The sequence below is a fragment of the Cupressus sempervirens genome, chromosome 5 (genome assembly GCF_028749045.1).
Source record: "Cupressus sempervirens isolate cs-2001-9-10 chromosome 5, ASM2874904v1, whole genome shotgun sequence".
Taxonomy (NCBI): domain Eukaryota; kingdom Viridiplantae; phylum Streptophyta; class Pinopsida; order Cupressales; family Cupressaceae; genus Cupressus; species Cupressus sempervirens.
The window spans coordinates 203,844,608-203,866,126 of record NC_143122.1 but is presented as its reverse complement, the minus strand read 5'-3'; the positions used below and the strand labels follow the sequence as shown (position 1 = coordinate 203,866,126).

At 37.9% G+C, this 21,519-nt stretch overlaps 1 protein-coding gene across 2 annotated transcripts in view; it reads left to right on the top strand.

Annotated features, from left to right (window-relative positions):
• The first annotated feature begins 317 nt into the window (after positions 1 to 317).
• LOC149555125 (glutaredoxin-like) overlaps positions 318 to 21,519 on the top strand; it is an 81,568-nt gene continuing 60,366 nt past the window's right edge. The window contains exon 1 of one of the 2 annotated variants that reach the window (XM_089829149.1): positions 318 to 1,024. In XM_089829149.1, the coding sequence (XP_089685275.1) occupies positions 735 to 1,024 (290 nt within the window). In that variant the 5' untranslated portion in view covers positions 318 to 734. The remainder of the gene's footprint in view (positions 1,025 to 21,519) is intronic. The other variant, XM_089829150.1, reaches the window with a different exon arrangement.

Genomic DNA, 21,519 nt, shown 5'->3' with positions numbered 1-21,519 from the left:
TTTGTTATAATTCTTGAGTCTTAAAGATAGCAAATACTAACAAAAGGATCGTAAACAAATAGTGTATCAAATTAATGTTTAATGTGTCTTAAAAAATTATGTTAACTGTCCTCTAGTGTTGATTTAAATTACTCAAACTTTTCTACATTGATTTCTTTTCATTTACATAACCATTCCACATTATTATTATTATTATGAATAAAATACCCATCTTCTTTTAAAAAACAAACAATTTGTAAATTTTAAAAGAAAAAGGAAAACATTCACCTCTTCTTCTAAAAAAATATAAAAGCAGTTCAGGGAAAAACAAACAAACATGAAGAACTTGTAAATGTGTCAATCATAATTAAAATTCCTGCAGCTTCATGTTAACTTTTCTTCGCAAAAACTGGACGAATTCTACGAGTTACCACCATTAGACTGATAACTACCACGCTTATAACAGCGATAATTTGCTTTGTTTTCTAATCATCTCCAAAGTCCTCTGGACGAACAAACTGAAAAAGTTGCTTAAAGTAGCTCGAATTTCCTGTCAGACACATTGTCGGGGGCGGTGGCGACTCACTCCGAGCTCTGTGGAATTCACTCCAAGTTCCCTATGATGAATCTACACCTTACACGTTTGGAGATTTGAGCCACTTTAATGAATGCCAAACTATACTGTTCCCCATATAGTGATTGCAACGACATTTAGCTCATCCGAGCGAGAAGAAAGGGGGCAACCCTGAGCAGGTATGGCGCATTCTTTGGGCATGAAAAACATCTGCCTGCCTTCGAAGTCATATTTATCATCCCATTATACATTTCAACTTGAACCACACTCATCGTATCTGTTAAACGTGCTCAAATGTCGCAACTCGTCTCCCGTGTTTCCTGTATTTATTAACAAGCTGGATGGTAAGAGAAGCTACAGCGTTCTGAAGATAAATTGCCTGTCGGGGTCCTCTGCAGCGGAGGTACATGATACTATCAAGGCCCAAGTCTCTCAGAATCCAGTTGTAATCTACTCCAAATCTTGGTGCCCGTAAGTGCTTTATTTTATTCTCTGAGATTCCGACTGTTTTGGGCTTTTGCTTCTTTTTGTTTTTTAGTGAAATTAGCACCATGGAATTGAATCCGTGACCTGTCAGTGACAATTTGTTGGAAGAACTGTACTTGCACTCTGTTGTGAAGAGATAAATCGCCCGTATTAGCAGGTGGATAGGAATTCGATTAGTCTTCAGAAATCAACAAAGTCTCATGTGGGAACAAACTAGTTTGTACTGGTAGAGATGTATTCAGGAACTCCACAAATTCACAGTTGAGAGCAAACCAATTTGAACCTGTAATATTCCAGAAAAAAATTAAAAAGATAATCATGGTAAATTGTGTATTTAAAATAATATAACAATAAAAAAGAAATGAATAGAGAGTTTTAAGATGAGATCATTCTAGTCTAATTAGTATGATTTAGTAAATTATATGTAACATCTGTTTTAATATGTTTCTATATGGAAGAATTTTAAAATCTAGAAAACAACAGGGATATTCTGATGCCTACCGGATTTGGTAACTCTGGCCAATAGCCACATAAGAGCCTTGCGCAGGTGTATCCAGAATGAGCCGTGGTGCAGCCTTTTTGGAGAGGGAAATTTAGTATTTTCTACAGGAAACTTTAGTATCCGAACTGCATTCCGTATTCCGATATAGTTAAATGTAGTACGATTCTATCCTTCCTTTTTTATTCTATACCCTGATTTGGAATGATGTTTCCATTCCTGTTTCCATTCCCTTTCCCTCGCCCCCATACTGGTGCATCGTTTCGTAGGGTGGCAGTGAAATTAAGCACAGGGGAGTTTTTTAATCAAAACTAGAAACAGCAGATCTGTACTCGAGGAAAATCCACTAAAGATTGTATGTAGGTCTATTTCTTGTGTATGATTCTTTCTGTATGTTTTCAAAACTCTCTTAAGGCTTGTATTTATGTCTATTGCTTGTGTATGATTGTTTCTGTACTCTCCCATTTTTATAACATGTAGCAGGATTCTGTAGCAGGTTTGCAGGCCTATCGATTTTTTGATGTCTTGTTGGCATGAAAAAGTTCCTCCTCCTGCTATTCTCATCCCATTGCTTATCTTGGTACAGCTGCCCTGGCCCATTTGGTTGCTAGCATTAGTAAATGCTGCGTTTGTCTTATATCTGGAATTTGGCTTATATTAGGAACCAAGTCATCAATAGGTCCATTTCCCATAAACCATGGTAGGGTTTGGACAAGAAAAACCGCAAAGAGGTCCTGGAAACTGTCCAGCCCAATTCAGCAGTGCGCAGCATTTAACTAAGACAACTTACCTCTTGGCTTACAAATGGTAGAAATAGCCAACTAAGACAATTCCATCACTTGGGGTGCCCTACTTAATTTTGAGCGAACCCAGGTTATCGAGGACAACTGTTCAGCCCAATTAAGCCCAAGAGAGTGGAGCATTCTGCTAAGACAACTCGCCCCATGGCTCACAAATGCTAGGAACATCCAACTGAGACAATTCCCAGTTGGGGCGGCCTACTTAATTCAAGGGAATCTGTCTTCTGTCTCCCCTGAAACATATTTCCTTTCATTCCTGTATGATGGCTCGTGGGAATAAAGATTAGCTGAAATTATTTATTATTTAAGAAAAATAATAAATTTACAAAGTTCATTAACAGCTTGGTAAAAGATATATTAAGGAATATAGATGCCTAATAAAATTATCCCTATTGCATATCAAATACTTGTTATTGCATAGGTCTGCTGTTTTTCCTTAAACCAATCTAATCTGCTGCTTACACTTTGATATATATATGTGCGTGTGTGTGTTGGAGAATCTTCTCTTACTTAAGTTGATCCGTTACTTCAAATGGAGTTCTTTTTATAGCTCCCAAGGGTAAGAAGTCACACTCCACCTTGGAAGGATGCCACTTTTCAACTAATCACTTTGTTGTTAACCCTGACATGCATCACTTAGCCTCAATGAATAATTCTTAAGGGGATCACTGTATTAACTGTTGCTTACACCTTTTAATCTAGTCATGGCTCCTCCTTTTGATCACAAGTTTTTTTGCCACCTATTCCATTCCTTTAGGGTGAATCAACTTGTTTGGTGCCCTTTTTCTTACCTTGTCTAGTGCAATTTTTAGTTTTGCACACTTTTCCTTCACTTTTGTGCATGTACCAGTGAGTTTAGATAATATTTGTGTTTTGGTGAACTTTTGCAGTTTCGTTTCTACTGTGCACCCTTCTACTAGAGGCTTTAAAGCATTTTACCTTGGCAAGTTTGGCTATATTTGCTTCCATCTTTTCTTGTGCCTTAATGAATGAAATGTCTATCCTTTTGTAGTGGGTTCCATAACAATATCTATTGATTACCTTTATTCTTCTTGAACCTGATCACAAGCATTAATTGTTTTCTAGGGCTAATTGGGCATTTACCTAACTTAGTCCAACAGTTGCAAGTTTCTATATGGCATGCAATGATGGCATACAAGTCATACTCAGTTTTCTCAAATCCAAGAGAGTAACCACTAGATGCTCCCAATTTTCAAAACTCATCTACCATTTCCTTAAACCACATTACTGCATTGTTCATGTAGCTCCTGGATTGACCTAATAATGTAGGCTAGTTGTCTAGCTTAACACATCAAAGTTGCCATTGAACTCAAACATCAACATGTTAACCTTTGTATTATGGAGGACCCTTAATGGTTGTGTCATGGTCTTATTTTCCATGAGCCATAATTTAGATACTTACAACCTTGTGAGTAATCTTGTGATATATTGGGCAAGTTACTTTAACTTGTTTGAGAGTTGGACAATTTCTTTGCAAGTGACTGATGAACTTGCTAAAACTTGTGAGATTGATTGACAAAGAAACTCATCTAGTGATGCATAATAATAGTTGACAGAAAAAATACCAGCAAGATACTCCATTCTTCTCAAATTTTTCTTCCAATCCTCGCTTTTTAGACATGCCAACAAGATTTAGTGTAACAAGGGATTCAAATTTTCAATGGATTTTGCATAATCTTTGATTTACTTTGAATTTCAATGGATTTTGCATAATCTTGGGATTTTTAGTCTTTTGATGATTGACAAGCTTTTTGGTAGCACTTGCAAGGTACATAACCTAACAATGTAACTACTTGAGTTTCATAATTCAAATTTTGTTTTGTTTTTCCTTCTCATGCTACAGTTTATATTTTATAATTCTTTTTTTTTATTTGATTCTTGAATCTTTCTTTTCTTTAACTAGATGCCAGGGTTTACATTTTAAAATTTAATTTATTTAATTATGTAAGGGTTTCAAATTGTCTTTGGCTTGAGATATAGCATTAGGTGGTCACCCTATGGACCTTGCTCAGAAGCATAGAACCCCAGAGGAAGTAGTGGGAAAACATTCTGGGAAGAAGGTTAGAGGCATCAACTGCTTGACATGTTATCTTGCATGGATCTGTGGAAGCTATATTTTGCATTGTGATATAATAGACATTGATGTGCTATGATAGGTTATAGCTCTTATTTGTTCATATATATAGAATAAATAGAATTGACAATAATTAATATAGTGAAATGAGGTGTTATTATGATTCTGATTTTATGTGAAGTGGGATGCTTTTCTGGCCATAATGAGATATTTGAATTCGTTTTGAGCCACTATGATTGCATTCCCTGATAGCGGATGTTGGAAATCGGGTACTGTAATGTTTGAGATCTGATTATCATATGATTGTTGAACTTGGCACTAATTAGTAAAAGTTATGACTATGATCACTGATGTGTATTGGGAACTATTCCTTTTTAAATCTTTTAATGAATGAAAATATACTATATATAAAGGAAATACATATAAACTACTTTTTTGAATTGATAATATATTATTACTAAGGAAATCAGAGTACAAGGAGGGCACCTGCTCAAAATACTACCAGCAAGGCCATTGGTTCAGCACCAAAGTACAGTGCAAAGGTCCTTTACATCCTATTATATGCCAAATACAATCCAAACAGAAAGACAGAAGATATCAGAAAATCTATCCCTGGTACTTTCTGCAAAAATTGCATCTTCAGGAAGGCATAGCGTTAACATCCATATTATTAGCACAGGAGGAAAAATGAGTGCTAGAGACTGTAATAACCTTGACCCCAAGATCAAAATCATAGAGCATTGTATAGAATCAAGCAATAGTTTCACAGTAGGAATCCATATCAATCCACCCTATAGGTAACTCTATATCAGAGATCTCCTCATTAAGCTTCTTGCTTTCAGGTACGAGATCTTCAACAGCCGGTAAATGAATATTGGGCACATTATTGAAACCAGTGTTCCAAAGGAGTGGATTGAAACTTTTGGTTGTATAGATTTTGGAATTCTAAACGAATCTTTAGGAACTGCTCATTAGCTTTCCTTGACTGTGGCCAAAAACTAGAAATAATTATCTCTGATCTGATGGCAGTGGTGTGGCCAAAGTCCCTCAACTCCTCGAAATCTCTCTGGACATTTAAAGAGTAGTGGTGACCTGCATAAATACAGGACTGAAAATGAGTCTTGTACTGTTCCCCATTTCTTAGCTTCCACAACAACCGCTTAATTGTAACTGACAAGACAAGGCAGAAATTATTATTCCAGCAAGATTTCAAACATTCAGTGATTCTTGTTAGAAGTTCAAGAAGTCAATCTAGAAAGAAAATTAGAGGAGACCTCAGTAGCAAAGAGATGAGAAGAAAACATGATCAACATTCTTAGGAACTCTGGTGGACAAGAATTAATAGAATGGCTATGCAATGGAAGCTTTTTTAACAACAAGAGCCATTTAAAGCAAGACTTCTTGTTGATGTTATAGCGCCAGGAGCTATCTTTCTCTCCTAAATTCAAATTAAATAAATGACTGTTGAAGTAATCTCTGTCTCGTATTGCTGCTACATTTGCTGTTGAATTTGAAGCAACACAGTCATTGCAGATGTATTTCTATATTGGCAGATGCTTTCACTTGTAATGGCAGTCTTTTCATTTCTCACAGAAGACTCTTCATTTGTCACAGCAGTCTCTTCAATTGACACGGCAGACCCTTTTGCATATAAATAGAGTTCAACTATGAAGGGTTTTTCTCTGGCCCGAGGTAGTTTGTGTGAACTGTAATTCAGACTCCTGCTTACTCATTAATAAAAGTGATATTTTTTGTGGTTGGGTTTTCTCCCTCAAGTTGGAGGGTTTTCCATGATAATTGCTGTGTTTTTTGTTCCTTTATTTTTTTTCTGTTTATCTTTATTTCTGGTTGGGATATTCAACATGGTATTAGAGCCATGGTTTCAAATTTCTTCTTTTTCTTCATCTTCCCTTGCTTTCAGCAATGGCACTAGTTGTTATAGAGGGCTGGATGGTAATTTGGTTCATCTGGAAGTGGTAGATTCAAGACAGAGTCTACATTTGTGCCAATTTGTGGAGTTTGATCCAGAGTTATTTACAGCTTTTCTGAAAAGAATAAGCATTGCATAACATTATGACTGGTATTTCAATATTATTATTTTGGTAATAAGACTTTGGGTGATTGAATAAATATATGAATATCTTTACGACACTTATTGTGGTTACTAATATATCGTTCGAGCCAAGAAATACAAGTTTTCCTGTGGAGATTATCCTTTGCGTTTTCAGATATTTACTTCTGCCTGTGATTTGGGCAAGTGCCGTGGTGGTATCATACTTCCTTGTAGCTCGATTTCTATATTGGCCATCTATCTTATGGATGGGTTTTTAAATTCTAATTGCCAGTAAATGAGTGTGTGATTTTTACTCAATGAAGAAGTGTTGATTATGTATTTGGAAATTGATATAAATTATTTTGGAGACCATTGCAAGTATTGAATAGTTTAATCATTTCCATGATGACGATTGTTAGCTAACATCATTCAGAGGGAGATTATTGGAGAGTTGAGTCAGATATCCAAATAATTATTTGCATTGCTACTGCGGGGTGAATGCTATTGCCTGAGTGTAATACCAGTGTGGGGTGGTGTGATTGTTTATGAGCTCTTACCATTTCTGGGTGCCTTCAAGATTCAATTCAAATCAAATAGTATTAAGATTTGCACTTATTCTCTCTTGCCCACAAATTCCATTTTTCAGTTCCTATCTTCATCATGAATATTAAGGCAATCATTTGTATGGTGGTGTGAGTAAGTTTTTCTGTAAAACAACTCTATTGCATCTGGCAATTATTATTCGCTATAAATAAAACATTGCTGTAAGGTTTGAAGAGCCGCTCAAAATAAATATCTCATTCATTTGAAATAGTGGTTCAAACATTAGTGTGGAGCGTAAGAAGGTATCAATTATTATCTGTTGAATTATTAGAAAGGCTGAGCTTTGGAATATATATCTAGAAGATTCATAGAGGCACTATTGTTTGCTGAGCTAGTTTCGTCCTCTCGCATTTCAAATGGGGTGCTTTGGGGCTTCGCCAAGTGTTCGAAGCTACCTGGAAGTGAAATGACATCTCCCTTAAATATTTGTGTTTTGCTTGGATGATTGATGAGGGGACTCTAGTGCGAGCTATTATGGTGAATTATGGACTCAGGAGATATCAAAATGTTCCATATCAAATCAGATCATTCGCGAGCAAACTTTCGGGGAGAGAATACAAGGTGAAGGATATATCGTAGGCGGATTTTGGTCGTATGGATTTGGATTTGGCCAAGGTGGAGATGCTAGGGCTCATGGCCTGCAGGGGAGACTACAGGCCCTCACAACTGTTTAAGGGTTGAGCTAAGCATTATTGCCGTTCTCGAGAGGAATGAAGTGGATGGCTTATTTGAGAAGATTCCACCATGCAATATCTGATGAGCTATGCCTATGCCATACATGCTTGCTAGAAGCAATGGTGAAAGAGAATGCTAGTGAGAGTTCACAAACAACTGTAATTGTGTTCAATATGCAAGCATAGGATGTGATAGAGTCTTCCATCACCCAATGTTTCTATTCCCATGCCATTGCATTTAATGTGACATGTTCTTCAAACAAACGTTTAAAGATACAACTTGTATTGGTCCTTCATTCACCCCCTCAAAGAATATAAACTATGAACCATCTTTCTTGATAAAGAATATTCTAAGGTGAGTTAGGTGCTGGAGGATATTAGGTAGACTTTGCTTAGGAAATGTTGCTCTATTGTCATGGATGGGTGGTCTGATATTAGACAATCAGCACTCATCACTCATAAAGATTAGTCACATGTGTCATTGTCTCTTATTTCTTAGAGATCTTGATTGTTCATGGAATTGCAACAATGTAGACTCCCACTTTCACATTTTGAGAGTGGCCATATTGGAGGTTAGTGCTTCATTATTTTAACAGGTGATCATTTTTGATGCATGTATGCAAATCGGATGGCATATGGTAGAGGACACTCACGATTACAAGCACATCTTATGGACTCCATGTAGTGTTCATGTGTTGAAACAAAATGCACACAAGATAGATAGATTGGGTGAAGCAAGTGGTTGCAGAAGCTAGAAATATTCTGGTGTTTATTTGCAATGAGCACACCTCATGCCTCTACTGAAGACTTTTTGAAGAAAGAATCCCCCAAACATGTGGAGACTTGATATGCCAATTATTTCATTTTGTTAGGGAGGATGCTTGAGTCGTAGTGGAGAAGATGATCAAATGTGAACACCGCTAGAGTTAAATATGTCAAATAAAAGATCCCTGATGATAAAATCACTTTTCTATGTTTTAATTTGTTGATCTAATAATCTTGATTTTTTTACCATATATTTTGAAGGCTTAACTCCTCCATCATATGATTAGTCAATTTGGAACTTGCTATACTATTTTCATGTCGCCTTCTTCTCCACCACATGATCATCTCTTGGCTTTTCCTTAATAACCTGCATAATGTCATTTTGAACCATTTGCTCATAATGATTTGTAGTTGTTTTTAAACACTTATCGTTCTCTATGCAATTTGCTAGAAGCCATTCTACAATTTATTGAAGGAAAATTTCCTGTATGTTTTGTTCATTTATATTCTTTTGCTATTGTTACATGGTTTGGTACATAATATTTTTCAGTTCAAACAATCTTCGCATCATCTACTGCATCTTGACAGCCTTCTATAGTTGGCATTTCCTGAGATTGTGGATTTGCTAGAACTAGGGAGTTATTCCAACAAGCTGCTGAGTGGGGAGGGGGAACTTCCCTTTCCTTTGAGAGAACTGAACAATGTTTTCATCGTGTGAAGAATGCTGAAGTGCTTGAAATGCCATCTTTTATTGCTTCGTGATAGCCTTCTACAATTGACTTTTCCTTAGACAACGGGTTTGTCAAAACTAGGGAGTTATTCCAACAAGCTAGTGAGTGGGGAGGAGGAATATTCCTTGTCTTTGAGAGAATCAAACAAGACTTTCATGGTGTTAAGAATTCTGAAACGCTTGAAGTACCATCCAGGCACAATGATTAGCTTGGTAAAACATATTTAGAGTAATGCATATTAAACCTGACTACTTGTTGTTTGTATGGTCCTTTATTAATGATTATTAAATTTTATGGCCACTAATGACTACATTTTTTCGTACAATGCCATATGTTCTGAGTTTGTTTGCTATGTTGATGATCATAGTAATACTTCATAAGTTTTGCTTTGCATAGTTTATGTGTCAAGTTGTGGTTAGTTGTTAGTAGTTGTTGACTGTTGTTTTCTCGTTGCAATCATTGAGTACTTTAAATAGTTTTCTTGCAGTTAGGAAAATAAGTATAATTCTTGGCTGATCATCTCTACTCTATTTTTGTGTAAGAATTTCATATGAATAATGTTATACTTTTGTTATCGTATGTGGTATGCATTTTTGTACATGTTATTATGCAGTGTTTCATTTTTCCATAATCTATTTTGTGGTCCAAAATGTCCATTTCCTATTACCAAGATTCCTTTGCTCCAAGTTTGTGTACAAGTTCTTCCCCTCTACTTCTCATGCATTTGCTTAAGATCCCCAAAGCTTAAGGACGGATGCATGACTAATTTTCTATGTTAGTGTGAGCCATTGGAGTTGTGGAATTTCTCTTGCCAACATAGTTTTTGATGAAGCGCAAGGTAGGAGAATCCCCAAAGGAGATGTCCTAGCCCCCAACAATAAAACCACACAGCAAAAACATAACAACAAGAAACAATAATGCAAGATCTGATATCAAATCACAACTCTCTAATTATAGATATGACTGATTACATGCAATATGCCCGGCTGTAAGGCCTTTCGAGTTAGGGCCAAATACAAATAGCAATTACAAAACAATCAGTTCTACAAGATCCAACAAGATCCAACTTACAAACCCAATCCCAACTAGTCCAGATACACAGCTAGATAAGAACACCAAGAAGAATCCGCACTTGTACCCTCAGGTCCACCAAGCAATCCTTTGGTTCCCAAGCCGCAACCCTAGCTTTCCAAAATTCGCCTCCACACTTCCTCCAAAAAACTGAATTGCCAAAAGACTCAACAAGACCCTTATTTATACTTGCCAAAACTGCTTACAAAACATTCTAGAACATACAAAATAGGAAGGCCGACCCAACAATGGTCAAGACACATCCCAAGGCAAGATCTCATCATAAACGTTGCGGTTGAAATAAATCCTGCAAGTCAGCTCGCACCAAAAACGCAGAAATAACGTCCAAAATGTTGACACTTAGCATAAATAGGAAAACTCAACACCCACTAAGTGCTACAGTAACTTGGCACCAACTAAGTGCTATAGTAACTTGGCACCAAGTAGAGCTACAGTAACTTAGCACCAAGTAGAGCTACAGTACACCAAGTGCTACAATAACTCGACACCAACTAAGTGCTACAGTAACTCGGCACCAACTTGAGCTACAGTAACTCGACACCCACTAAACAGTTCGGCAGCAACATAAGATCCAAAACCACTGGCACTCGGCTCCAACATGAAGGATTGCAAGAAAGCCTAGGATGCTCCTGCATTAGACACCCCAAGTTCAAAAAGATGTTCAAATAATTGGAAGAACATCTTTTGGGATTCAACACATAAATCCCAAACTAGTTCTTCACATAGATATCCTCCAAATCTTCAACTTGTACACTCTTCCCCTTGTTCTTCTTCTGCTTCTTCACATCCATCTGAGGTGAGCATGCTTTGGAAGTGAGGGAGCAGTGCCTTGTCGATTTCTAGATTGGGCAGTATAAGGATCAAGTGTTGTGTGATATTGTGGACATGAATAGTTGTCATGTGTTGCTTGGTAGACCTTGGCAATATGATTGTAGGGTTGTGCATGATTGTGTCAAGAATGTGTTTACTGTTGAAAAAGGTGGCAGAAAGTTTTCCCTGATTCCTTTGTAGAATGAAGAGCTTGGTAGGAGGAACTTGAGTATTGGCAGCCGAGTTGAGTTGGCAGATCATGAGAAGGTTGGAGATCAGTATGGAAAGTAGACCTTTAGCACACAAGGTTCAGAACCACCTCTTTAGCATCAAACCAAGTTTCTGAACCACCTCTTCAGCAACAAAGTTATCAGTACTACCACCATCCACAATCACCTTGCAAATTTTGCCACTAGACTTACAACAAATCGTGAACAAACTAGTCCTCTGACAAGGATCCAATGCCCTCTCACCAACCAGTGCTCGTCGAGCCAACAAACTTTCTCCTTGCTCAGGCTGACTATCCTGGACTTCAACCTCATTTACAACAGCAGCTATCCTATCAATCGAACATTCAAAAGATCTATGCCCTTCTTGACCACACTTGAAACAATTACCTTTGAACTCACCTCCACTTGTCCTTCTTTTCTGTTCAACAGGTTTTGGTTCACCTTCTACTTTTGGTTTAGCTTGTGCTAAACTATCCTGCTTCTCCTTCCCTCGGGAACTACCTTGATTCTTTCTCTTTAGCTTCGCCTCTGATCTCAAAGCATACTGATAAGCATCCTCAACTGAAGAAATATTCAGCATACCAACCTCATCCTGAATATTGAATCTCAAACATTAATATACCGTGCTACCTTTTCCTTTGACAATTCTCTATGACCAGACTGAATAGTCAACTTGTAGAACTCCTCTGTATAGTCCTTTACAGTCATATCCTTCTGTTTCAGATTCTGCAACCTCTTAAATAACTTAGCCTTCAACTTAGTCACCATCAATTTCCATCTAGTGATCTTCATTTCACCTTCCTCTTCTTTGTCTCTTTGCAGTTCCTTTCACCAAAGAGTAGCATATCCCTTCAACTTTGTTTGTGTCAACCTCACTCTAAGTGGATCCTCAATATCCTCAAGCTCAAAGTAGTCTTCTAATTCACCAATCCAATCAATCAAGTCTTCAAGATTCAAAGTACTCGAGAAATTAGAAACCTCCATCTTATGCTTTAGCTTCAACTGAGATCCAAGTTTAGAAAACTAACCGGCCCTAGCTCCCATAGGTCTCTCCACACGATTAGTTCTGTCCTCACCACTAGATCCAGTAGCTTCAAAGTCTTCAACAACTTGCTCATAACTTCTTTCAGTACCCACATGTCTAGGTACACCACCTAAAGCACTTACAATTTCAGCAATCATGTCACTTTTCAACAATGCAATCTCAGATCTGAACTCTGCTCTCATCTTCTCTGAGATCCGTTCTTCTACAACGTCACTACGATCAGCAATTGCCCTAGGGTCCAATCTTCTTGGAGACATCTTCCAAAATTTTAGCAAATCCTAAGCAACAAATCCACCACTTCAGAAGATCAATCAGCCACAAGATCAACCTTCTTTGCAAATCCTGGTGTAAATTGCCTCAACTTTGGCGATCTGTCAACGCACTCAAGAAAAATCTTCACTCTGATACCATCTGATGCAGCGCAAGGTAGGAGAATCCCCAAAGGAGATGTCCTAGCCCCAACCATAAAACCACACAATGGAAAGACAACAACAAGAAATAATAATGCAAGATCTGATATCAAATCACAACTCTCTAATCATAGATATAACTGATTACATGCAATATCCCTGGCTGTAAGGCCTTTTGGGTTAGGGTCAAATACAAATAGCAATTACAAAAAATTAGTTTTGCAAGATCCAACAAGATCCAACTTACAAACCCAATCCTAGCTAGTCCAGATACACAACTGGATAAGAACACCAAGAAGAATCCGCACTTGTACCTTCAGGTTCACCAAGCAATCCTCTAGTTCCCAAGCCCTAGCCCTAGCTTTCCAAAATTTGCCTCCACACTTCCTCCAAAAACTGAACTGCCAAAAGACTCAACAAGACCCTTATTTATACTTGCCGAAACGGCTTATATAACATTCTAGAACATACAAAAATAGGAAGACTGACCCAATAATGGTCAGGACACATCCCAAGGCAAGATCTCATCATAAACGTTGCGGTTGAAATAAATCCCGCAAGTCGGTTCACACCAAAAATGTAGAAATCATGTCCAAAATGCGGACACCAGGCATAAACAGGAAAACTCGGCACCCACTAAGTGCTACAGTAACTCGACGACAACTAAGTCCTACAGTAACTTGGCACCAACTAAGTGCTAAAGTAACTCGACACCAACTAGACCTACAGTAACTTGGCACCAACTAAGTGCTATAGTAACTCGGCACCATCTAGAGCTACAGTAACTTGGCACCCACTAGATAGTTTGGCAATAACATAAGATCCAAAACCATTGGCACTCGGCTCCAACATGAAGGATTGCAAGAAAGCCTAGGATGCTCCTGCATCAATTTTCCTCCCAAGTCTGTGCTATTTTGTACTTTTTTGTCAAATGTTTTAGACTTCCCCATGTAGGCATACTCACATCCATTCCTTGCCTTCATTCCATATTTCATTGAGCTGTCAGACTTGTCTATCCCACTATTCATCTCCCTCAAACCCCACCCCTTCACAAGCCTTTGTTGAAGAATTGGACTTCCTTTCACTAGCTTGTCACCCTTTGGGACCCCAATCATTGATTTGTGTAATGATATGTAGGCTTAACTTCAACCACTCTTGCCATTTCTCATTGTCCATCCCACCTATTGTGTGACATCTTAGTATGCGTCAATGCTTATTTTTGAAATGTGGCTTCAACTAGGGTACTAAATTGTCAACAACATTATATGCTTGGAGGACAAGGCTCCATGTATATTTTCTCATTGGGGGAGTTAAGCATTTAACCATATTTGTCATTAGTGATTGTTAGAGCTTATGGCTGCAGATCTTCATGTCGTTAATGTTAGGAGTTGTTGCAAGTTTAAACTATCTTCCTCCATACCTCTCTAATACCTTTTCGTGCATGTGGACTAGACTTTGGGCATGATTGAAAGGAAATTGGTGTTACTAGGCAAGGGGCTCTTTGCTGCGTACCAATCAAGAGATATTGGAATTTGATGCAAATTTTGACACTTGTGTTGGAGATTGTAGCTGCAATAGAGATCTTTATCTTTGGGCTTTTATACCATTGTGGTCACCTTTTGTTGAAAAGGAAATTTATGATTAATTGTAATATTAAATATATAGACGTGTCTTACAATGTGCGTTAAGGCATGGAAACACAAAGAATTGTATTTAAAGAGTTATGTTTTGGAAATTGAAGAGACCTTTAGTTAGAATGTGAAGAGTCTCTCTTTATGTTATATACATTGCTTCAAGCGAAAGGCATTGTACACTTGAATATTTTATTATCAATAAAGTGATCCTTTTTGTTGTGTGGTTGGGTCTTTCCCTTCATTCTCGAAGGGTTTTCCCAGAGTAATTTTCTGTGCTCTTGTATCTATTTTACGTTTTTCTTATGCTATTTCTCTTAATTTTTGGGCTCAAAATCCAACATGGAATTAGAGCCAGGTTTGATATCAGTAAGAAAAGAGAGCACTATGATGGTTGTTAGAGTTACTCATGCATGTTTATATTGTTTTAAGTTCTTTCTTTTATGTTCTCCTAGTAGTTCGAGAAAGCTCCTTCGTTCATTTATATTCATTTCCACCATCTGTGATTATCGGGATTTTTTGCTTACTTCTATATTTGTGTGGATTGATTGTTGTCTCTTTTTCAGTGGATCTCAACTTTGGTGGAATATCATTTTTTTATCACTTTCTTTGTTCCCATGTTTGCTGGCTCTAAATGATGATTTCAAGCTTCAGATGGGTCTCTTATGTCATTGTGAATTTCAGTGTGGCTTCATTCGCACCCAATATAATGTTTCCTGATATCTTGCGAAATATTTTGTTTTTGTCTTCTATTCATTTGAATCCTTTCTAGACACCATTTATCATTGCATTTGTTTGGCAATTTTTCCCGCTGTTTTGTTTTCTCTAATAGACATCTGCCTGTGCAGTTGTGGTTAACTGCAAGGTCATTTGCACATGTGCAGTAGTGTTTAGATTTCATTTTATGCTTTTTTTATGAGGCGATAGAAGCTATTGCCATTCTTTCATACCGTTTCATCCTTGCATGTGTTCGTTCGTTGTCAAGACATGTGTTTGCATTTTTTTAACTCTTTCTTGTGGGTCATGTCTTCATTGTTTGTGGAGTGACCTTCGTGGAAATTCAACAATATCAATGGAGTCTAAGCGTTGACAATGAATTTTGAATTTTGATTGATTTTGATTGATATTGCCTGATTATAGTTATCTATCTGACATTGTGCGTGTCTCTATTCATGCTGGTGGTATTGAATATTATCATTTTGCATCTTGTTTAGGATTGACAATGATTAGTTTTTTGTTGCCTTTTATGTGTGATGATCGCGTTTTTTTCATATTGTTTTGATTTCAACCAGAGATGAGCAATATTCTTGTCAGTGTTCAGTGTCATGATTTCTGGTCTCAAGCTTCTTGTCAGCATATATCCTTTGCTTTGTTTTAAATTCCTCTTCAGGACATCTATAGAATTAGGTGCAACAACCATTTTTCTGGCAGCTCATTGTGTATGCATCGGTTCATTTCTAGCATCATATGTTGAGAGTCTTGCTTGAGATCTGATCAAAGAGCATTGTATTTTGGTGAAATCAATTGTGACAAAATTTCAGATGATTTTTGGAATATATCAAATCCATTAGAGGCATCCATCATTATTGTTGTAACTGCTCAAGCATCACAAATATCAGTGGAGTAGACCAGTGCTCATGTTTATGTGGCATCTTCATTCATGTGGGATGAGTTCTTGATGTTTTGTTGGTTTTAACAGTAAATTTCTTTTATTACCTGATGATGCTTGCCTGTACAAGATTTATGATTGGTAATCATTGTTATCACTGGCTATTTTGGTTTGTAATTTGGGGTTGGTTGATTTTTATGTTTTCGGGTAGCCTTCTTTCCTTAAAAGTTTATACTGTGGTATCATATGATTCTATATACTATGATAATATTAGATAAGATTCTACTTGTGAAGATGGTTGTGATGATTTCAATGACCAAGATCTTTTATTTTATGTCTCTTAAGGGCTTGATGGAAATTCTTGGAATATCAAAGTAATGGATCATATCTCTGCCTTCCTGAATTTTCCAATAATGATCAATCTTCAAACATCATCTTTTGCTGAAGTCTATGATATTGATTATAAATAGTAATTGCTTGCAAATGTGCTTTATGAGTTATCTAATTTCTGGATGTAGCAACATGATTCTACATGCATTGTGTTTCATATTCAAAAATTTCTCTGCTTGTATCAGGTGTGATACATGAGCTGCAATCGAGTATTCTTGTGACTTAGATGCAATTCTATTGCAATAAGAACTTTACACAAAATGTTGAGGAAAGACCACAAGGATGATGTACAATAGATTGATCAGGATGCAACAAGAATATTGCATTGATGATTTATATTTGTGTTCAGAGGGAGATGTTCAACCTCATAGGGAGGTTACATCAGCTATCTTCTTATGATAGTTAAGAGGGAGTATTTTTGGAATCCCTGCGACTCTTATACATTCTGTAAATGTTTGGTATTGTGGAATTTGAGACTTTTTGGAAACGAGTTTTCAGCTGTAGCTTCCTTTTTTGTTAGGTTTTAAGACTCTTGTTAAAAAAGAGTTTTATCTGTGATTTTATGATTTATTATTCATGTAAAATTAATAATAAGTTGTAAGGACAACATGATAACTCTTTCACTTATGAGAGATTCACAGTGAACATGTAGAGAGAGGCCATGATGTCATCACGTTGAGAGATTCCGTGATGGGAGTTGGAAGTCATATTGAGAGAGTTCATGACTGTATCACTTCGAGAGAGTCTGTGATAAAATGCTTGTTGTAAACCTCATTAACTTGTCATGTTGAGAGATTGCATGACAACATCATGTTGAGTGAGTCCGTGATGAAAGGTGTTTGTGATTTTTGTTGGTTTGTCATGTTGAGTGATTCCATGATTATTAACAATGAGTTCTCTTAGTGTCATGTTGAGAGATTCCATAAAAGCTGGTTGTGTTTCTTGCAGGGTTTTCATGTTGAGTAATGTCATGAATTTTATAGTATCTATGTGATTAGATTTTATCATTGACATTTTGGTTGCAGCCTTGTGTGACTTTTTAGCTAAAGATCTCTCTCGCTAAGAAGGAGTGTTGAAGATTATAATCACGAAAGAAATCTTTATCTCTGGGCAGTAATACTATTGTGGTCATCTTCAACTAAAAATGACATTTGTGATTGATTGTAATATTAAATATAAGGACATGTGTCTTACAACATGCGTTAGGGCATGGAAATATAAAGAGTTGTATTTAAAGAGTTATGCTTTGGAAATTGAAGAGACCTTCAGTTAGAATGTAAAGAGTCTCTTATGTTATATATATCACTTCAAGCAAAATACATTGTACACTTGAATATTTTATTATCAATAAAATGATCCTTTTTGTTGTGTGGGTGGTTTTTCTCTTCATTCTTCAAGGGTTTTCCTAGGGTAATTTTGTGCGTCCCTTGTATCTATCTCATGTTTTCCTTATTGCTGTTTTATCTTAATTTCTAGGTGCAAAATTTAACATCTTGATGGGTGTTAAGGATATGATAGTAAAAAGATAATATTATTACAAAAATATGCAAACCTTAAAACCAAAATTGTTTTGAACCCTAGTGTTTGAGCTCACAGATTCAAGGATGGAAACCCTTAGTCAAAAGATGAAAGCCTAGAAGACTACGTGCCAAAGGATGAAAACCTTGTTGGACAATGATTCTCTCCCATAGGTTCTGTTTGAGCTATCATAATAGATGATATTGGCTATATTGAGTTGACATTGTCATCGGTAATTATTTTGTAGCCGATGAGATGTATGTTGTCGGTAAATACTGTGTAGCCAATGGGGCCTTCAGGAAGGTTCTTGTTATGTAGCCGACGGCCCTTCGGGAAAGTTCTTAGGAAAGTATTTATACACCCTCCAGGATCATTGTAATCATCATCAGAAGCACTATGTAATGTCTTTAGCATATGCGAATAATAAAAGGAGTACTACTGTTCTTGTCTATTGTCTGTATGCATTAATCTATTTACCCATACGGTAAACATTTGGCGCCGTTGCCTGATGGACCTGGAAAGGCAGCAGAATGAAGAGTAATGCCGAATCGGCTGAACAAAAATAAGAATATGCTGAAAGAAAAGGATGAAATACACATAGCACAAGGAAATCTAATTTTGTCACAAGGGGAACGCAAAAGGAGGTTTCAAAAGATTGCCGACAGACACAGAAGTGCTGAGGAATTGTTGGAGGAGACTTGATAGCAGGTGGAATTGGTGGAAGAAGCAAGGGAGGAATTGTTGAACCTCTATTCGCTGAGGGAAGAGAATCTAGACGGAAGGGAATTAACTCACACGGCTTGGAGTGCTGAGGGAGCACGAGCGTGGAGTGAACTTTTCATCCGTGATACACTTCCAAGATGGACCAATTCACTTAACAGAGACCCTTCACCAAAAAGCATAGTTGTCGGAGTTGGAGTGCAGAGCGTTGGTGTCGAAATACAAAGCGCTGGTGTCGGAATACAAAGCGTTGGTGCCGGAGTGCAGAGCATTGGTGCTAGAATACAAAGCGTTGGTGCTGAAGTGTAGAGCGTTGGTGTTGGAATACAAAGCGTCGGTACCGGAATACAGAACGTCGATGTCACCGTGTAGCGCCCCTACACAAAATCAGATAATAATAGCAGGACCAAAGGAGAAGTTGCCCAAGTTTGATGGTGATGGAACAACCAATCTAATCAGACACTGTAAGACATGCGAAACAATTTGGAGGGTGAATGGCATAATAGATACAAATGAATGGGTCCGACAATTTTTGACAACCCTAAGGGGTGTAGCAATTGATTGGTTTGTTGATACAGATCCCCAAAAATTAACCAATTGGGACAGCATTAAAAAGGAGTTTATTACCGAATTTCAACTGTTGCTCGACGACAATGAGATTGTAGCTGAGATATACAACACAAAACAGGGGAAAAATGAAATAGTCCGAGTATATGCCGAGAAATTAAAAGACTTGATAAAATAAAATGGAAAATAAGCCGGCTGATGGGCTGCAAAAAAGATGGTTCATTGAAGGCCTACACCCAAAGTTGCAAATGAAGATGAAGATTGTGCCGCCATCGTCATACATTGAAGCATACAATCGAGCAATGAACTTAGAAAGTGAGCAGAAGACAAAAAAGAAGAAGAAGAGTAGCTCATTTGATTCAGATGACGACGCATCTTCGGAAGAAGAGAGCAGCGATGACGAAAAGGGTAGCAAGAAGGTCTGAGCCCTCCAAAAGGATATGATCCGAATGATGAAAGAATTTAAGAATATGCAGAAGGAGACCAAGGGAAATGAGCTATGGTGCATAGACTGTAAGATAGAAGGTCATACCAAGGAATCCTGTTTGAAGAACCAGTTCTGTGAGATCTGCCAGATCATGGGGCATTCCACAAAAGAATGCCTCTTCAATATGAAAACAAGAGGACCTCAACAAGTGTTCCTGACACAGGAGGCTTCTGCGTCAGGAGGGAGTGGAAACACCAGTACGAAGGGTGCCACCTCGGGAGGGTACAAAAATAATAGATGAGGGAAAAACAACAATGCCAACAATAATAATGGGAGCCGTAGCCGAATTTAGTACGATATGAATGGCCGCCCGATGGTACAATGCCAAGCATGCAATTTGTGGGGCCACTTTGCCCAAGACTATACAACGGCAAATGCACTGAAGCTGTTATGCAGATGGTGCGGTCTTGAAAATCATGAAGATGCCAAGTGCCCGAAATCAAGAGTGAATCTAATCACCATCGGGATGGACAAAGAGGAGGTTCTAGCAATCACAAGGAAGCAAGCAAAATTGTACCTCGACCTGATGGAGGAAAAGAAGAGATTAGAGGAAGCACGGCTGAAAATTGAGAAGGTGACGCAAGTGGAGAAAGCACACTTGAAGGACACTACTGGTACCTCAACAAGAACTGTGCGAAACAAAACATTGTACTATAGATATTACAAATTGAAGTACCGATCAAGATAAATGATTTGTTGCTCACAATGCCTCAACTCTAATCGACACTCACAAACATCACCCCAACTGCTAAATTACCAGGAGAACATGGAAGGGAGAAGGAAAGTGGAGCAAGTACAGCGGACCGAAGGGAGTAGGAAAGCAGAGCAAGTGCAGTGGACCCAATGCTGTTAGCCCTACATTTGGACGGCATTTGGTGGTTGTCGAAATGAGAATTCTGGGAACTGTTTTGACAGACACAATTGCGAACGGAGGTTCAGGGGTAAACGTCCTACCAGAAGATACCTGGAAGAAGTTGGGACAACCAACGTTGTGGCCACCTACATTCTAGTTGCTCACGGCAGACCAGCACGGGATCAAACCATTGGGAGTCCTGATGGCACAACCAGTAACTATTGGAACACAGCCGTTCTGACTCGATTTCGTCGTCATCTCGTTGAAGAGGGGAGGATATGATGCCATTCTGGGTTGTGGATGGCTTGTACAAGCCAAAGTTAAACATGACTGGAAGAAGAATACTCTATCACTAGAGAGCAAAGGGAGGAAATTCATTATTAATTTGCACATGCAAATGGTGGGCGAGGAAGCGCTCTCATCTGATTCCGAAGACGAGGATGAAGGGAAGCAGCGAATAGAACCAGATCCAGAAGGAGTCCTACGATTGGAAGGCGGATTGACGGACGATGATTTGGATTCGATGAACGAATTATTTCATTGGCAGATGGAGGATTATGAGCTATTTCGAAGTTGTAACATACTCATGATAGAGGAAGGGCACAACGGAGACAGATTTCCAAAAGAGTTCATAGAAATAAAAGGAGAGGCACCACTGGATGAAACACTTGCGCATGAATTCAGTGAAGAGAAGCAGATAAAATATGATGAAGCCACGGTATAAACCATGAATTTTGGATATGAAACAGAACCAAAGAACATACTGGTGGGAGATAACTGGGATCCAGTAGTAAAAGTAGCGGCGTTTAAAATATTCTTGGAATACAAAGATGTATTTGCTTGGACATACAAGGATTTGAAAGGAGTATTGCCGGAGTTGTGTACACCGCATTTCATT